Source organism: Prunus avium, chromosome 3 (assembly GCF_965620075.1).
Source record: "Prunus avium chromosome 3, drPruAviu1.hap1.1, whole genome shotgun sequence".
Classification (NCBI taxonomy): Eukaryota; Viridiplantae; Streptophyta; class Magnoliopsida; order Rosales; family Rosaceae; genus Prunus; species Prunus avium.
In genome coordinates, this window is record NC_142286.1 from 35,349,100 (window position 1) to 35,367,202 (window position 18,103).

The 18,103-nt window shown below is 37.2% G+C and overlaps 4 protein-coding genes and 6 non-coding genes across 11 annotated transcripts; 1 reads left to right on the forward strand and 9 right to left on the reverse strand.

Moving 5' to 3' along the window:
• Nucleotides 1–1,261: 1,261 nt before the first annotated feature.
• On the reverse strand, nucleotides 1,262–1,371 carry LOC148296033 (small nucleolar RNA snoR97). The gene has a single exon (XR_015834820.1). It is a non-coding gene; the product is annotated as a small nucleolar RNA snoR97 (small nucleolar RNA).
• Nucleotides 1,372–1,554: 183 nt separating this feature from the next.
• LOC148296034 (small nucleolar RNA Z278) lies at nucleotides 1,555–1,669 on the reverse strand. Its single transcript, XR_015834924.1, has one exon. It is a non-coding gene; the product is annotated as a small nucleolar RNA Z278 (small nucleolar RNA).
• A 116-nt stretch (nucleotides 1,670–1,785) lies between these two features.
• On the reverse strand, nucleotides 1,786–1,900 carry LOC148296035 (small nucleolar RNA Z278). Its single transcript, XR_015834925.1, has one exon. It is a non-coding gene; the product is annotated as a small nucleolar RNA Z278 (small nucleolar RNA).
• Nucleotides 1,901–1,972: 72 nt separating this feature from the next.
• Nucleotides 1,973–2,064, reverse strand: LOC148296036 (small nucleolar RNA Z223). The gene has a single exon (XR_015834956.1). It is a non-coding gene; the product is annotated as a small nucleolar RNA Z223 (small nucleolar RNA).
• Nucleotides 2,065–2,133: 69 nt separating this feature from the next.
• Nucleotides 2,134–2,222, reverse strand: LOC148296037 (small nucleolar RNA U36a). Its single transcript, XR_015834949.1, has one exon. It is a non-coding gene; the product is annotated as a small nucleolar RNA U36a (small nucleolar RNA).
• A 224-nt stretch (nucleotides 2,223–2,446) lies between these two features.
• Nucleotides 2,447–2,587, reverse strand: LOC148296038 (small nucleolar RNA snoR134). Its single transcript, XR_015834946.1, has one exon. It is a non-coding gene; the product is annotated as a small nucleolar RNA snoR134 (small nucleolar RNA).
• Nucleotides 2,588–3,321: 734 nt separating this feature from the next.
• EMB1923 (embryo defective 1923) lies at nucleotides 3,322–5,896 on the reverse strand. The gene is made up of 2 exons (XM_021976696.2): nucleotides 5,464–5,896; nucleotides 3,322–4,183 (listed from the first exon to the last, which is right to left on the reverse strand). The coding sequence occupies exons 1-2, from the start codon at nucleotides 5,810–5,812 to the stop codon at nucleotides 3,492–3,494; spliced, it is 1,041 nt and encodes a 346-aa protein (XP_021832388.2). The 5' UTR covers nucleotides 5,813–5,896; the 3' UTR covers nucleotides 3,322–3,491.
• A 315-nt stretch (nucleotides 5,897–6,211) lies between these two features.
• On the reverse strand, nucleotides 6,212–7,705 carry LOC110772246 (Tetratricopeptide repeat (TPR)-like superfamily protein). The gene has a single exon (XM_021976674.2). The coding sequence runs from the start codon at nucleotides 7,681–7,683 to the stop codon at nucleotides 6,361–6,363; it is 1,323 nt and encodes a 440-aa protein (XP_021832366.2). The 5' UTR covers nucleotides 7,684–7,705; the 3' UTR covers nucleotides 6,212–6,360.
• An 882-nt stretch (nucleotides 7,706–8,587) lies between these two features.
• Nucleotides 8,588–10,420, reverse strand: LOC110772228 (putative F-box/FBD/LRR-repeat protein At5g44960). Its single transcript, XM_021976650.2, has 2 exons — nucleotides 9,033–10,420; nucleotides 8,588–8,940 (listed from the first exon to the last, which is right to left on the reverse strand). The coding sequence occupies exons 1-2, from the start codon at nucleotides 10,410–10,412 to the stop codon at nucleotides 8,662–8,664; spliced, it is 1,659 nt and encodes a 552-aa protein (XP_021832342.1). The 5' UTR covers nucleotides 10,413–10,420; the 3' UTR covers nucleotides 8,588–8,661.
• Nucleotides 10,421–11,889: 1,469 nt separating this feature from the next.
• LOC110772198 (putative cyclic nucleotide-gated ion channel 20, chloroplastic) lies at nucleotides 11,890–17,561 on the forward strand. 2 transcript variants are annotated; one of them, XR_015834752.1, is made up of 13 exons: nucleotides 11,890–12,276; nucleotides 12,698–13,040; nucleotides 13,317–13,508; nucleotides 13,699–13,797; nucleotides 13,970–14,107; nucleotides 14,181–14,429; nucleotides 14,902–15,156; nucleotides 15,305–15,450; nucleotides 15,965–16,042; nucleotides 16,146–16,275; nucleotides 16,492–16,738; nucleotides 16,847–16,993; nucleotides 17,178–17,561. XR_015834752.1 is itself a non-coding variant. In XM_021976614.2 (13 exons), exons 2-13 carry the CDS (start codon nucleotides 12,714–12,716, stop codon nucleotides 17,290–17,292), a joined length of 2,127 nt encoding a protein of 708 aa, XP_021832306.2. In that variant the 5' UTR covers nucleotides 11,894–12,276; nucleotides 12,698–12,713; the 3' UTR covers nucleotides 17,293–17,560. The 2 variants fall into 2 exon arrangements, 1 of the variants encoding a protein (XP_021832306.2); XM_021976614.2 differs by having other exon boundaries at nucleotides 11,894–12,276; nucleotides 16,843–16,993; nucleotides 17,178–17,560.
• Nucleotides 17,562–18,103: the final 542 nt, after the last annotated feature.

An 18,103-nucleotide genomic window follows, 5' to 3' on the forward strand; every position in this document is an offset into this window, starting at 1 on the left:
CAAATAACGGTCAGAATCAGCACAATCTCAAAGATAGGGAGTTGCGCTCATCAATTTAAAGAACTCATGTGATTCACTGATTCATGTCACAGTTTCAGCCACTTTGGCCTAACAGGTTTTTTCTTTGCAGGCTTCTTCTCTTGAACAACAGGAGGTGATGCCTCTGGTATCGTTTCTGGTGCAGACTCAACAGGCTCTGCATGCTTAGTGATGAGTTCCAAACCTTTCAAAGACATGATCTCTTCCTGAAGGAAGGGACCTGACTTGGCATTTGAAGCATTATCTGCTGGACATCACATTACAATAATCAAACATTTCACATTAGCCATTGTATGCTATTTACAATCAAAAGATGCATATGTTTACATCAGTGAAATAATTTCAGGTAAAAGTTCTGATTCCTCTGCTGTCACCCCAAACGGACAACCCCATAATCATAGAGAAGAGTGTCTTCATTGTAAATGTAATATATTGAAAGCGTATAGCCGGGCGGCCATACCTGGGTCCTTTTTTATTTTATTTTTTAATAAATAGTATCACCAGGTGGCTATACTCCAAAAAAAATGGGAGGCGGGTTTTTTTTTAAATAAGTAGTATCGCCGGACGGCTATACTCATTAAAAAAATGCGAGGTAGTCTTTTTAAAATAAATAAATAAATAGTATGTAAATATTCGGGTATTTTAAAGAGTATAGCCGTGCGGGTATACTCTCCGAATATATTTCGAATATTTATATAGTATAGCCGTGCCATAATATTCGAATTTTTATTTTTATTTTCTTTATTCGAAAATATCTATTTTATATCTATTTTTAAAAACAAGATTAGCTTTTTCAGTTTAATATTTGTAATTAAGAACTATCTTAGCCTTATTTAATTACTAATTATATTTCATACATTATTTATTTAGTGCATAATTAGTACTTAATTGATTTATTATATTTCAAATATTTAATATTTTAGTGCATAATAAGTATATTCGAATAAACTGAGTGTTATTGAGTACATATTTCCCTTTTATGCAATGGAGTGTAGTAATAGTTGTGATTTGGGTCTCTTTCCCTCTCTCATATGTATTTCTCTGACGCCCTGATTCAAACATGTAGTTATGTTTTTGTTCAGGGGTTAAAAGCGGTGAATACCAGCAAGGCTTTTTTAGGGCACCAAATTCTTCACATTCATATTCAGGAGAAATTCAAATCAGATTCAGTTTTCACATGATTATCACCTAAATGCAAAATACAAAGAGCTTGAAAGCGATTAAATGTAGTGTTGTTGTTTAACTTCAGTCTCCACCAGTAACAAGAGATGAAGCTGATAGACAACACCAAAATTTATGAGTTTTTCAGACCCTAAACCCAATCGAATTAAGGACAAGGGTATAGTTAAAACTCAAAATCAAACATTAAAGAAAGGAAAACAAACATTAACAGTGTTTGATTTAAAACACACAAACAAAGAACATGTAGCAAGGGTCTAATCCTTAGCACCTAATCTTATCTTACAAAAACCAAACACACAACGCTGGATTTTGATGCAACCATTAAGATTAAAAACCTCAGTTAAATCCATTAATGTCATATGAAATGTAGCTTCACCGAGGGGTTCTCCCTGAAAACAGGGTCTCAGTTCCACTACACCTCAAACAAGCGGATGCAATCATCCTAGGTCAGAACAACACAATATTCAAATCAAAATTGCAACAAGAAGATTTTCAAAACATAAAACGGCAGATCAAGCAACGGACACAAAAACATTTGATTTGGATGCAATAATTTGGACCAAAACCTCAGTTAAATCCATTAACGTCATATGAAATGTGGCTTCGCCGAGGGGTTCTCCCTGAAAACAGGGTCTCAGCTCCACCACACCTCAAACAAGCGGATTGAATCATCATAGGCCACATAAACACAAAATTCGAAACATCAAATCATTATAATAAAAAAAACACAAAAGAAATCAAATTTATAAACTGAAGGCTCAGAGTATGAAACAGCTCTCTCGATCACGAATTTTCTGAAGCAGAACTGGCATAAAGCTGTAAATTTAGTCATCACTGCCAAAACAAATATGATAAAATATGCAAACTTTTCAACAACCCAAAACATAAATAAACCAAAAATATCACAAATCATGGCTCATATCAAGAAATTCAACCATTGATTATCACATTCTGCTTCATGGATTGCTCTCAGAAGCGCGGATAATTTGTAATCATCGCCAAAATTCAATCAAAAAAACTGAATTTGGAGATCTAAAGAGGACAAATCTAGCGGACGTTTTTAGAGGCAAAACCATCAAAACAGATAAACCCCCACGTTGACACCGCAATCGCTTTGCGCCTCCATGACTAGCTCTGTTTTCGGAGAATCTTCAAAAACAGGCTTAAGGTGTGTCGAGGCGTAACATACAGCACTGAAATTGATGAAAAGGGATAAGCTTGGGAGAGATATGGCCGTCGATTTGACACAGAAAAGCCGTGGGGAGCAAAGCTAAACTGCAACACTTAACGGCGACGTTTTAGCACGAGCATTGGGGCTTTCATCTTCAGTGAGAACTCTCAGAGAAGCCCGGGGTGCATCGTGCGTGATTCAGCAAGATTTAAACATGCGTGATTCAGCAAGATTTAAACAAATAAAAGAATGGAACTTTGAAACAGAATTGAACAACAAGAAAAAGAGGAGATTTGAGGAGGCTAGGAAAGGCTTCGATGGAGACTGAAGAGTATGAAGGAGAAGCAGCGGTTCGTGTTGTTTATATAGGCAATCTAAAGCCCCGCACAAACCCTAGGTCATTTTCCTTTTACTCGTACTACAGTTGTAACGACGCCGTTTCTTCACTATCTAGCCGTTCAGCATGCTCAATGTCCTTTTTGCCCACGACTGGTGTTGTAATTTGTAATGTCCTTTGTCGAGGAAAAGGATTTGGTAAGACTCAAGACCGATTCTCCCTCCCCCAATATCGTTTGTATCATAAGTAATTTTGTAGTGTGAATATACTGCAGCGAGAATTACATTATCACTCACCTTCTAATGTTCGGATTTCGGATTTGCCCTTTGAAATTATAAACTTTTAAACAATAGTATAATTAAGGTTAAAAGTCTTTTAAGGGTGAATCGAACAGTATGATTTCACAATGAATCAGTCACATTTCTTCATGCTAAAGAAGAGAAGGAAACTATTGATATGTGACATGGGTCACATGAACAATGTAGAAACGTTCCAGTTTAAATTATAGGGAGACTAGCTACTTTGAAATTTCTGGAGTTGTACAATCATTGAATTCTAGTCAAGCTGAGATGAAACATGGAAGACAAAAATGGGAAGCACAAAACAAGATCACTACTACAATCTAAATTACAGAGAGATCACTGAATTCAGTTGACAAAAACAAAGGGTATAATTCTGTCACCGCAAACTTGAGACATCTCACACAAGACACAAGGTCACTTCCCTTGCAGTCCAATAGGCATGTAATGGTATTCTTAACACTCATACTATCATCCATGTCAAATGCCGGTACCCAGCCCACTTAGCAGCAAGACGAATTCCGATGGCTAAGGCTACGCCGAGCAAGGGCATTGGAAGCTTACTATTAGTCACTACAATTTCTTCCTTTCTTTCCGAAAGCTTCTTTGAGTGGTGCAAAATGGCTAAGGCGAGATATGATGAGATCACCAAAACTCTAATATACGGTTCTCCTACAGCAGCCAGCACAGCTGCTGCGGGTAATGCAGATGTAACATCATCCCTCTTTTTAACAAATCGTGAGTAACCGTACAACCCCACTAGAATTGTCCAGAAGAAAGGCTCTGAGATGTAACCTGTCACAGCTGCATAGCCTACTACACCAGATGCTGTGAGAAGAAATGGTTGACAGTTTATAGAGTTTGGAACAACAGCTTCTGCGATAGCAAGGATGGTTGATGCCAGCATGATAACCGTTGTCAATTCTGGAATTGGAGCATATGCCACTATGCCAGAGTAGAAAGAGCGAAGGGCATAGATTGTCGTTTCTATGAATCTGATTATGAAAGTAATGGGATCACCAAGGAAATGGAAGATTAGGGCCAAGATAAGTTTCAAGAGGTATCCCACAAAACGGACAACAGCCAGTGCAGCCTTTCTCCAGTTAGCTAATTCCAGCAAGACAGCTCTCCATGCATAAATAAGGAAGACCAACGCTGCATAATTACAAATAATATTTAGTTAGCTGCATAAGATATGTTATTTTGCAGTCAGATTTCCCAGAAAAGTATTTTGAAAAAGGTTAAGAACAACAGTTGCATTGGTCATAAAAATTAGTAGGTGCAAGCCACAAACAGAAACTGAACAACATAATTAGTATGGTCATAAAAAGTTATATTAGAATAGTTTTATAATACCACTAACGAGTTCATGTAACAGGAACTAAATAATCTAAAACCAATACATTAAAGTTTCTGTTTTATCAGCTTATAAGCTCACACCGAAAAAGTCAGCTCTCAGATCTGTTTAACTCCACAAAACAGCACTTTCTGCCCTCATAAAAAGTTATATTAGAATAGTTTTATAATACCACTAACGAGTTCATGTAACAGGAACTAAATAATCTAAAACCAATACATTAAAGCTTCTGTTTTATCAGCTTATAAGCTCACACCGAAAAAGTCAGCTCTCAGATCTGTTTAACTCCACAAAACAGCACTTTCTGCCCTCTGCTAAATAATTTCTAAGTTTCTTATGCATCCAGATTCAGCAAATCCTTCTATATTCATACAATCACAAGGAAAAAGCATTTGTGGCAGAATACCCTCAAGCATGGAGAACTAAGACACACTTAATCAGAGCACTTGTCTAAATCATCTCCCCCAACTCATATAAAGCGGTACTCTTCTACATTCTCAGGTGAAAATCAGTCAATAAACTTAAATGTGTTATGGCATATGAACATTTAGTCACTAATGCATACGCCAGAGCAGGCAGAAAATAAAACTATGAGAACGGTCGATAGGTTGAAGAACCCTTCTTTTAAAACACATATACTGTCTATACATTCTCTCTCTTTATAAGTAATTCTGAAAAGTCAAGAATTACAAACCGCTAGCTCACTTTTTAGATGTTTGTGACGAACTCTTATAATTTGCTGTCTCGCATTTTAAGAGCTTATGGGGCAAGCATTTCTAAATTTGAGGAAGTTGTGGTGAGAAACGTCAAAATATACTTCCTAACAAGAAACTAACCAACAAGATGTATTTCTATATGAAAGCAAGTTCCTTAATCATAGTGATATTGCTGCCCACAATCATTCAATGGGATATTATCACAAGTATCCAGTAGAGTGTCGCTCTTAAATTCTCTTGGAGTCCCAATTTATTACAATCCCAAATGTTCAAACTTTCATATTTTTTTTCTCTTTTCCATTCATCAACATTTTCTCAGCAAACAAACAGAGAAAAAAGGAAAAGAGAGTAGAACATTTTACCTACAAACCAAGGCCACCTCACAGGAGGATCAGGAGCTTCTTTGGTCAAGTACCTGAACCGCTCAGGCATAGTACTCTCTCCTCCAGTCTCTTCCTCAGCTTCATCAACGCCATCACTTTTTGCACTCACACGAACCCTAAACCTTCTTTCAAACAAAAACCCAATTGCTTTCCCGGAAAACCCAGGAAAATTATGAGCTTGTATTGGGTTCAAAAATTGAACTTTGGTTGAAGAGCGAAATTGAATGGTTTGTTTATGTGGTCGAATGCTGAGAGGAGAAAATGAAGTAATTTTGAGTCTGAGAATAGAGGGGCTTGGAGCGGAGAGGGCGGGAATGGAAGTCGCCATGGCTTGGGATTAGAGAGGTTTTGCAGCCATTATCGGTATTAGCGATGGAGTAGCAGAAATTGGATGTTGGGGTTTTGAAGGTTTGGACTTTTGTTCTTCCAAGGTAAAGGTTTGAACTTTTTGTCCTATGAGCCCAAACTTGACAGCAATTTCATACTATTAGGTCCAGCCCACAAAGACCTTGTGCAAAAGTTTGAATTATAAATTTATTTTTCTTTTCTTTTGAATGTGAACATTGGATTGTGATTTGCAACTAGAAAATACTTTATAACCCAATTGTTTTCCTAGCTTGTTTTTTCAATCCATGATATTGTGTAATTGAGTTTAGCATCCCCCGTCTTAACTTTTAGCCTTTTCCAATTTGACAAATTCTGAATAAAAGGATTTTTGGACAGTAAAAACTTAAAATTGCTAGTTTGGTATGTCATGAAATGGAGGACGATCTGCATTGGTAAAAACACCTCAAAACTGAATTCTTTCTGTGTGACATGACATGGAACAAGTGAAGCTTGCTTTTAGTAGTCTGACACAACAGTTAATGTACAATATTAGTCTTGATACACCACCCAACTAGTGCCAGAAGGTGCCTTCACTCCCTTCTCCTTCATTTCCCTTCTCATTCTCTGAGCCTCCTCATGCCTCCCTAAGCTAGAATACATCCTTGCCAACAATAAATAATTGGCAGGATTACCAGGCTCGATTTCGGACAGAGCTTTCCCTGCAATCTCAGCAAGCTCCATGTTTCCATAAGTTCTACATGCCGAAAGAAGAGCACCCCAAGCTTTAGCAGTCACCTTCACTGGCATTTGCCTTATGACCTCATATGCCTCATTCAACCTCCCTGCTCTGCTCAAAACATCTACTATACAAGAATAGTGATCGCTGTTCGCTTGCACACCGTAATCCTTACGCATCCGACTAAAATAATGTAGTGCTTCATCGGCTAATCCTTCAGCATGGCTACACGCTTTCAGTACCGCAAGGAAAGTGATCTCATCGGGCTCTACTTTTGCCAATTCCATCTCCCGGAAAACGTCCAATGCAGCTCTTGCCTCCCCTTGAAGTGCATACGCAGATATCAAACTACTCCATGCAACTACATCCTTTTTCTTCATGCAGTGGAACAGATTATGCGCATTAGCAAGACAACCACAGCGCCCGTAGGCCTCCACCAGGAGGCTACTCAATTGAGAATGAAAGTCAATCTCATTCCTTACATCATAGCCATGAATTTCCCTAATAAACCTTAAAGCTGCAACACCAACGCAAGCACGTAACAGAGCAAGCAGTGTTATTAAATCCGGCTTCCATCCCCAAGCTCTCATTTTTCTATAGAACTCGACGGCCTTGAACGACCCATCATCGGATCCCGCCAACCCGGCTATAATGGAATTGAATGTTGACACGTCTGGTTCAACATCCATAGCCTCAAACAATCCCAACGCATCAGACACCTTCCCATTACGCGTATACACCGACATCATAGCATTCCACACAACAACGTTCCTCTGAGGAATTTCTTCGAACAAGTTACGTGCCGCTGAGAGTGACACGCATTTGCCGTACATGTCAACGAGAGCGGAAGCCACAAATGGGCTTGGAAGGATTGACGATTTGGCAACATGGGCATGGATGGAGATGCCGAGTTGTGGGCGGTGGATGGCAGAGCAGGACTTGAGAACAAGAGAGAAGACATGGGCGTCGAGAGGGAGGGCCAGTGAGGCCTGCATGTGGTGGAAAAGAGCAAGGGCTTTGTCATGACGGCCTTGGTTGACGTCAGAGGTCAAGAGCTTGGTGAGAGAAAGCAAGCGCTGGAAGTTTGATGGCTGGTAGGAGCCCATGTTAGTTTGGGCTTTGGGGACCAACAGCATCTATATAAGCAATTTTTTTTATTTTTTTGGTGAGAAATATCTATAATATAAACTCTTTTTTTTTTTACATTGTAGGGTTATATTGGAGTGAATCGAACCATAAACCTAACCCAATCATAACTCATTATCCTACTCTCCTTCCCTTGAGATGAATTTTTTCTCTTGTTTACATTGGATGGTCATATTGGAGAGAATTCAACCATAGACCTAACATAATCCTAACCCATTATCGTACTCTCCCTTCACTTCTTGAGATAACTTTTATCTTTTGTTTACATTGGATTGTCATATTGGAGAGAACCGAATTATAGACCTAACCAAACCTAACCTAATCCTAACTCATTATCCTATTCTCCTTCACGACCACCACTGTCTCTGGTTCAGGTGTTAGTGTCTTAAGGGCTACCATGCCCCCCTATTTGATAACTTGTTTGTGGGAGGTCTGTCTTTGCTGGGTACTATGTATTCAGTTGATAGGCTTTCTTAGTTGGCTGTTTATCTCCTCTCTTTTGTATCTTTTGTGCCTTGTTTGGCTTGAAATGAAATTTAGTATTGAACAAAAAAAGAAGAAGAAAGAAACAGGGAGGGCATAGGCACGTGAGGATTGAACTCTGTTGCAAGTTATGTGTTGGTCCCATGCTTAAGGCAACTCCGTCCCATGCTTAAGTCTAATCAGGCCTAGTGTTGTACACATGAAAAATAGACCAGTTTTGATCACAAGATTGATCATCCTCTGGTCTTTGAATTCTAAAGAGAAATACCATTTTGGACTTTTAAAGCAATATTTGCAGAAAATATATGCTCCATAGTCTTAGCCATAGTAGAACATGCAGGGTTAATTTTTCTTGACAGAAGTAAGGTTAATTCTCTGGCTCTCTGAAGATTAGTCAGAGTTTTAGCATGGAGCAATAAGTAGTAATTGGCATTAAAAAGCAGGCAGTTAAAAATTAAGGTTAAAGATAAAACTTATTAACAATATTAATATGATTTAACTGTCTTGTCTTCTTCCATCAACATGTTAATATACCCTCTTGGTGCCATCCATTGCAAGGAATCCCTCAAGCTCAAGACATCATCTTTCACCTTCTTGGAAGAGACATCATCTTTCACCTTCTTTGAAGAGACATCATCTTTCACCTTCTTTGAAGAAACATCATCTTTCACCTTCTTTAAAGGATCTACTGCTACCCAAAGATGCCTGAGACTAGGTAGTGGTGGAGAACATGTATTTCTCCTTTCTTCTGGAAAGATAAGAGCCTGAAACATATTCAACAACAACAACAACAAAAAGGTTAGAAATCGATTGACACATATAAAAGTGATTAAAATCGAACAGTATGCATAAATACCTCAGCTTCATTAAGGGTTAGGCTTAAACTTCCAGAGGAATCAAAATGTCTGAGAAAGTTTATTAACGCAGGAAAATCTATGTCTTCGAAGATATTTTCTTCTTTGCCAGATCTGTCTTCCAAGTTTAAGTTGACGTCGGCCTTCAACAAATTTGGAGCATTCAGAGAAAAGTTGGAGAACAGAACATTTAACTGATGACTCGGCAAATAACCAGTACTAAACTCAAAAGCATCTAGATTTGGAGTATTGATATTGACTTTCACGGTAAAACCGTTGCGTCCAGAAAACGCAAGGCGTTTCAGAATCTGATTATTGATGTGGATGGTATCTGACCAAAAGTTGCTGCATTTATACAACACCAAACTCTCAAGCAGGGGAAATCTTGAACTGAGGTCGTCATGAAACCATCGGCCTCCAAAGCATGTATCAAAAAACTCCAGATGTCTAAGGGATCGACACGACGCGATATTGAGGCTGCTGTGCATGTACATTTCAGTATAAGAATCACCCCAGAATCTAAAAGATTCAAGATTCACAGCTCCAACTTCAATTCTCACTTTTCGGCACCTATCAATTTGCAAGGATTTGAGGCTTGAACTCAAAACTTTGCAGAACCTTAACCCACAGGAATCTAACGACAAGTCCTCAAGGGAAGGGCACCCAGAAATTAAGTGGACAAATTCCACGTTACCCAAATCCATGTTCTTGAGGACCATATTTTTCAAACTAGGAAGGCTTATAGGCATAGGGTTGTCTTTTATTTTCACATTATTTAATCTCAGAGTGGTTAAAGATTGTGCGTTGAGGATCGTTTGCGGCAAGAAGTAGGGTTTGCTTCTGTCCCCATACTTTCTTATAAGGATGATCTCCAACTCTTTAACGTTTCTCTCAACAGCAAAACTCAGCCACTTATCTATCATACTGGCACCTCCAGAGTACCTCATGCTAAGCCTGAATGTGTCCAAGTCATGTTCTTCTTCGTCCTTTTCGCGGCGCTTCAAACAGCTGAGCAAGTACTTCCGGAACATTGCCCTGTCAGGGCCATACTGAGAATCGTAGAGCTGCAGATCCTCATCGAAATTCAAGACCGGGAGCGAAGACCAAAGGCATTGCCATTGCCGGGAGAGAGTACTAGCCCGGACAGCGAGCTTGGTGGGGAGGAGGAGGAGGATTTGGTTGACAACAAGGTCAGGTAATTCTGGTGTGTACGTGTCCACATCCATGGGGAGCTCTTGGTTTTTCTGAACATCATCTAGTTCATGGCTTTTTATCCTTTTATTTATGTTTGAGCCGCTGCAACCTGCAAATTTTCTTTTCTTAGCCATCATAGAGTTTTTGTGAACATCATCTTGTTCGTGGGTTTTCATCTTTTTACTCATGTCTGCGCTGCTGCAACCTTCGCCTTTTCTTTTGTTAGCCATCATAGAGTCCCTCTGTGATGCAAAACTATAGCACGTAGTGATCAATCAATGGCTTTAGAGAACAAGTCTTTATCAATATATCTGTGGTTTTAACAGAGAAGATCTAGAGGAGAAGGTCAATAATAATTAGAAAGACAGTTGACAAATCCTCAAGGAAAAAAGAAAACTCTAGATATTGCGAATCCTATGCTAGATAGGAACAAGTCTTCCCTCAAGAAACAAGTTTCCTATAGTGTTCCACGATCACAATATAACAGCGCAGGTATAGAACGGACCTAATTTGAATTGTCACTCCTTTTTATTTATATATATAAAAAATTAAAGGTTAATTATTTACAACAACAAAAAATCTACAACTTCCTCTAATATTATTATCACAATCTTAACATGTTTTTTTTTTATAATGGTTTTCTTGAACAATTTTTTTTGTGTGGCCAAAGTTAGGAAGGGAATGGGGTTTTTCTCACACACTGTCAATGTGTCATGAGGATTCGTAATCTTCAAGTTAATACCTTTTTCCATGAGGTTATACCCTGTTGGCTTTCTTAAATATATTCAAATACAATTGTATACGTACATTTTTCTTTTCATATGGAGGAGTAATAAAACAACCAAAATCTTTATCTTTTTATCTTTTTTTTTTGTGAACATTATCTTTCCATTGTTCAACTCAACCAGGAAACGCAGTTCCACAAAAGCTCTCTGCTTCCTGCGTGTAGGCTTCACCCAAATCTGCATAGGTAATAATTATAGCTAGTTATTTGCCCAATTGAAATCGCTTTATGTGAAAGTTGCAACAGAAAAGGAATTAAATCAAAGATTACTTTTTGAAAGTTGTGTAATTCTATTTATTTTTTTTATAATCATAAGCGATAGTATTTTATTGAAGTGAGGAAGCAACAAGTACAAAAGTTAGATTCTTTCCTAAAGGATTAGATGAGCCTCTCTACACATAAGGATTCAATCGTCATACTACTTCACAGGTGAGAGAAGGAACCTTGTTCGTATAAGAACACCCCCTCTCCCGGTCCCCAGGATCGTAAGTGTAAAAACTAATTGTATAATTCTAATTAACTATAAAATGTTCTAGTCATATCTTTATGTGAAAACAATTACTGCGTTTTTTTTATAGCTATAATGGAATACAATAGTTTGATTGGTGATAAGATAACAAAGCTCCTCTAATTTTTATCTTTGTAAAAAAAACAAAAAAAAGGTACAACTTATATTAACTTTTCCTCTCAATATTATTTTCAAATTTTTATGAGAAAAATACTTAAATATGATATGATAATGACACTCCAATTTTGACGCATATTAGGAAGGAAAGAACAATGATAAGAATTTCTTAATGTGCCAAGACGTCAAAAACCCATGGATATCAGCGTTCTCACTAATTTCTCTACAGCCAGAGCTAACCTCCAGAGAAACAAAATAAATGTTTAGAATTTCTTCCATTTTCATACTTATGGGACATAGCAATGTGAACGAAACGAAATTAAAACATTATATATTTTTGGAACCGAAAACCCTTTTGGATCCTTCTCCAAATAGGTGTAATCTCATTAATTTCGGAAAGATTCCATCTCAGTTTGTTTCCTTTTCTTTCTTTTCATGAAAGGATGGTTTGGTTGGGTGTGAATATATGTAACATGACCCGTTTTCTTTTCTTTTGCCTTCGCATCACATGTCAAGAGAACTCAGCTTTGCGGGCTCTGGACTCCACAGTCAAGAGTGGGGCAGTATAAAAAAACCTCAATTGAGCAGAGCATTGTTCAGGCTCATCAAACCCTAAAGCCTGGTTCTGTTTTCATCAACAAAGGTGACCCCCACCCCAAGTCAAGAGAATTCAGCTTTTATTGGGTTTGTTTATTAGCAATTTATTAGTTGTTTTAATTAATTATTTTGAATACCCTTTTTTCTGTGTGGTAATTTATTTTCATCTTATGATACTATAATTTTTTATTTGTGGAAACAGAGAAATTACAACAGAAATTTCTTATTATTTTAGTGTGTTGAGTTGATTTTCATTCGTCTGAATTCTTGTCTCTTTGGTTTTCAAAATTAGATTACAGAAAAAATGACTATCCACACACACAGAAAGTAAAATTAGAACTGAGGTTTGAGGAAAATGCATAAACTCAGATTATGATGCTGTTCCATAGGGAGATTTAGGGATTTTGCATTCAAGGACATTGTCTCAGATTGTGCACTTGTTTAATTTATTTTGTTTAGCTTTGTAGGTTTTCTTCCTCACAAATGGCTGCTTTCGAGAACGATGAAGCACCAATGCTAGCTACGAAATCCTCAGATGAACATGCAGATTCTAAATTCCGGAAATTTGAATCCATTTCCCTGAATGTGTCAAATTCCATTCCTGTGAATTCCAAGGAAACTGAAACCAACCTTGTAGACCTTACAAGTTGCTTGCAAAGTAACATAAAAAGTCCATTCATGCATGCGTGTGTTCCATTCCAGCAGTTTAGAATGTGCAATGATCCTTACTGCACAATTTGCTCAACATGTCAGAGTTTGAAATCTGCTAAGCAGGATAATCCCAAAGCTTCAAGGCTTTTTGATCCTAAGGTTTTGTTTCCCTTTTATTCTTACACCAGAGTTAATTTGTTTTAACTGCCTTTTTGTATGTGCTTATATTAGCTGCGTACTACTTGAAAATTGTGAGGTTTAATTCTTTAATTGTTTATGTCTACTTGTATGAAAATGACAATGATGCATATGGTATTTTTACTTTTGTACGATAATGTCCTTATGCTATGTATATCTGACTATGTAGAATGTTATTAAATACTATTGTGAAAAAACCTATGCATGTTCAGTCTAGTGATTTGTGGTTTTCTGCAGATCCAGATTGCTTTCTACGGTGATGCTAAAGGCTTGTTTATAAGATCTATCTCTTTTCTAAATCAATATATTCCAGGAGTCATGAATCCTCATACTAAAGCCATACGACAGTGGAACAAATTCTTTGTCATAGCTTGTTTGGTGGCAATTTTTCTAGACCCTTTGTTTTTCTTCGTGTTATATGCAGAACAGGTTTGTTTTCCTTCCTTCTACAGAATTGGTTTAGCTCATTTCTTTTTCTTTTTCTACAAAACCACTGATTAAACTTTATAAAGATCGTTCTTCATTGGCTTTTCATTTAGAATAATATCAAATGTTTTTGTTAACTTTTTAATTCGGTTCTCTTTTAATTTTGTCGGGTATTTACAATCTTAAAATGCAGGATAACAAGTGTCTACGTATCAAATGGTACTTGACCTTCATAATGGTGTTTTTCAGAACAATAACTGACTTTATTCACTTTTTGAATATGCTTCTTCAGGTAACCGTTTTACCTCGCTTTTAGAAATGTCCTTGTTGTGAATATGCTGGTTACTAAATTGGTAGCTTTAGTGCAAGATTGATCGAGGCTTATTGTTTGGAAATTTTCTCCGAGATTGTTTACAATCTGATTTCAGTGTCTTGACTGATATGTCCAAAGTGACTTCTCGCAGTTTAGGTTGGCTTATGTGGCTCCTGAGTCTAGAGTGGTTGGTGCAGGAGAGATAGTGGACCAACCAAAGAGAATTGCTCTCAATTATCTCCACGGAAAATTTCTGGTTGACTTATTTATTGTTTTGCCACTCCCTCAAGTAAGGCTCAATGCTCTCAATCATCTTACTACACTCTTGTTGCTATGAGTTAATGAATTTAAATTGTTTTCAGATCATAATTTTTGTAGTTTTACCACAATACATCCAATCATCTGGAGCAAATGATGCGAAGAATCTTCTACGTATGGCAGTTCTTTTTCAGTACATTCCAAGGTTGTATAGGTTTCTACCTCTGCTTGCTGGTCAATCTCCATATGGCTTCGTATTTGAGTCAGCATGGACGAATTTTATAATAAACCTTCTCACTTTCATGTTGGCTGGCCACATTGTCGGCTCCTGCTGGTACCTCTTTGGCTTACAGGTGTGCGAAGATTTTATTCTCTAAAATAAAGTGTTGAAAGTATATGAGGCAGCAGAAGTAGAGAAAACTTATGTCATAACATCTTCAATATAAAGCTACTAAATAGAAACGTACATAAGGAACTTGAAGCTTACAGTATTATTGTATTTCACTCAAAGATATTTTCTTGGATTGAACGTTTACAGGGTGCTCTTCCTTTTTTACTAGCTGCCACAGTTTGCAATTAATAACTCCCTCGAAAGATAGCAATGTGTCGACATGAATCTCTCATTAAAACTTAGATATCCATCCATGTGCTACTAATTTCTAGAGAAATCTATTCATGGACCCATTAATTCTAACTTGTCTCCATAATAATTTTGTTTGTGCATCTTGCCAATTAAGTGTCGAAATACAGCGTGTTGAACTTGCATGCATGAAGTGTTCCATTATATGTTTAATATCTCCTTTTTACTCATTTTTCTTGTCCCAGAGGGTTAATCAATGTCTTCGAAATGCCTGCCATGCCTCTGAAATCCCCCATGACTTGTGCATGAGATTCATAGATTGTGGGTTTGGTAGAAGTTTTACATCCGAGCCAGCGTGGGATAACTGGAAAAATAATGGGAGGGCTAATGCTTGTTTTGATGAAGACGGTTTCTCCTATGGAATCTACACTAAAGCTGTCAAGCTCACTACTGCAGATACTGTGACTAGCTATGTATACTCATTGTTTTGGGGATTCCAGGTACCTCACATCTTATCTTAATTATAATGTGTGTATTGAAGATATGTTCGACTATTTGTGTACTCAATATATTTCTATTTGTACCTCACATCTTACCAAATGCTAATTTAATTGGTTTATTGGTTTCTTCCTACTTGATTCTATGAAGCAAATCAGCACTCTGGCAGGAAATCAAGTTCCAAGCTACTTTGTTTGGGAAGTCCTTTTTACCATGGCAATTATTGGACTGGGTCTCTTGCTCTTTGCTCTTCTAATTGGAAATATGCAGAATTTTCTTCAATCTCTTGGACGGAGGTACTATTTTCTACTATCATTTCTGCTTCTTAAATCTTCTACATGCCAAAGCTGCTTGAAGGGATGTAGGGTATATTGATCACACTGCATTTTAACTGTTTGATCCTATTTGTCTTAATAACCACATTTTTCCATTATGAACCTCTTTCACAAAAAGAGGTATCTGAAAGTAAGCATCTATGCTTACGTATTAATTTTGCTCATTTTAACAATAGTAGGACTACTGTTATACCAACAAAGAAAATCGTCCTGTATATTGGAGTAGGCTAGCTCTGTATAAAATAACAGAGCAGTATGTTATGCATGGTTGTTTTGTAACTATATGTGATCACTAACTGAAAATTTGTCAGTATTTATCTTTTGGCAATATACTTTGCAGCCTTGAAATTTTAGTTCAAACTCTCCTTTAATTTTCTGATGTATATATATGTGTGTGTGTGTGTGTGTGTGCGCCCTTCTAATTTCTTTCATTCCTCTTTTTTCTTCCCAATTTTGGGTGTTTTTCCTCTTTCAGGAGATTTGAGATGTTGTTGCGACGCCGTGATGTTGAACGGTGGATGAGCTATCGCCACTTACCAGAAGAACTGAGAAGGTATATGTCAGTACTGACTCTAAGCACATATTTATGAACATGTTCTTCAATAACTTTTATCTCTAATGTTATTTGGCATTTGTTGGCAATTTAACTCATGTAGACAAGTAAGGCAAGCAGAACGGTATAATTGGTCTGCAACTAGAGGTGTAAATGAAGAAATGCTTTTGGAGAATTTGCCTGAAGACCTTCAAAGAGATATAAGGCGTCATCTCTTCAAATTTGTGAAAAAAGTAAGATCTCCATTGTATGCTTACTACTTAGTTCTGTGTCTTATGCTTTGAAATGCTGCAGTGCATCTTTTAGGCTGAGTGTTGAACCTACAGAGAGTCGTTTCATAACTAAAACTCAATATGTTAAAGAAGCACTATGAGTGATACCTCCTGATGTTAAGTGTAGAGAGCATCCATGCAGCATGCATGTTCCCATAACTTAAAAGAATATTGCAGGTTCGGATTTTTGCCCTGCTAGAAGATCCTGTCTTAGATGCAATTTGTGAGAAACTAAAACAAAAGACATACATCAAAGGAAGCAAAATCTTTTATCCTGGAGGCCTGGTCGAGAAGATGGTATTTATTGTGCGCGGAAGAGTGGAGAGCATTGGGGAGGATGGGATTGTTGTTTCCTTATGTGAAGGGGATGTCTGCGGCGAAGAACTTCTCACATGGTGTCTAGAGCATCCTTCAGTAAACAATGGTATTACTTTGATAACTGCTCACTTGTTTGAATTACTCCAATTCATTACATAAACTAAATACTTATTCAACATGTTGTTTTGCGGATGGAAAAAAAAAAAAAAGTCAGGATCCCTGGTCGGAAATTGTTGAGCAACAGGATGGTAAGGTGCTTGAGTAACGTAGAAGCATTTTCACTTCGAGCTGCAGACCTGGAAGAATTCACCAGTCGTTTTGCAAGATTCTTACGGAATGCACGCGTGCAAGGAGCCATAAGGTTACTTACTATCTCAACCAACATAGCTTTTTTTTTTTTTTTTGCTCTTGTTTATCTCCTACGGCACGTGTTTTCGATTTTGCAACATGGAAGCATACTAATCTGATTTTAATCGTAATGAAGCAATTTGGTCATTGTGGTAAGAAAGTGAAACTTGATTGATTGTAATTTTTGTTTTTGATAGGTATGAATCACCCTATTGGAGAGGTCTTGCAGCAAAGAGAATTCAAGTAGCATGGAGATACCGGAAGAAGCGTCTAAGTCGTGCAAGCATCCCTCGCTCCTCTCGCCTGCATTAAAGACTTCTTGGTCAATCACTTGATGAAACGCACCGTTTCTCATGTAAAGCATTTTGATTTTCTTAGGGAGGGACGTAGACTAATAAAAGTAGGATCGTAGTAGCTGATTGTGTCCAGTATTTAATTATTAATCTATTTACTGTCGTTAGTCTTAGTTCGAACAGTTCTGAATATACTTTCGTACACATCCTAGAAGAGTTGAGAATGTCAAAGTTTCTTTTACTCAAATTTCGAATTTTCCAAAGTGTCCATTATTTGCCGTATTTACGAATGGGACAATATTTTCTTTGTATCTTGCGTACTTACCCCTTTTTCTAACGTTGGAGACATTCTATTTGCAACAAGTTTAAACGAAAATGTTTATGTAAGTTTTGACATTGAATAAAATTAAGTTGCAATCACCAGATTAGCGGTCCAAATCATGGATTATGCTCAAACTTGTTTATCTTCATTGTATACGAGTAAAATGCTTAATTATTAGAAACATGTTTACTCTTAATTATTAGAAACATTAGTTGCTGAGTGCTTGCATTGGATCATATTTAAGATAATACAATATGGGCTCGTTTATGAAGAAGAACATGGGAAGTGCTTCTTTTCAAAATTACTTAAAATCACTTAAAATGATTATATGGAGAATGTGTTTTTCCCCAAACGAGCCCTATGTCAATTAAGAAAAAGATATTATGAATCTTCAGTCTAGTAGTAGTTGTCTTCACCTTAATAGGAAAATGCCTCAAATTCGACTTACATCAATATAAATATTGCGATAGGATACATATATTTTTGGGGAGTTCAATACTTAGTTGTA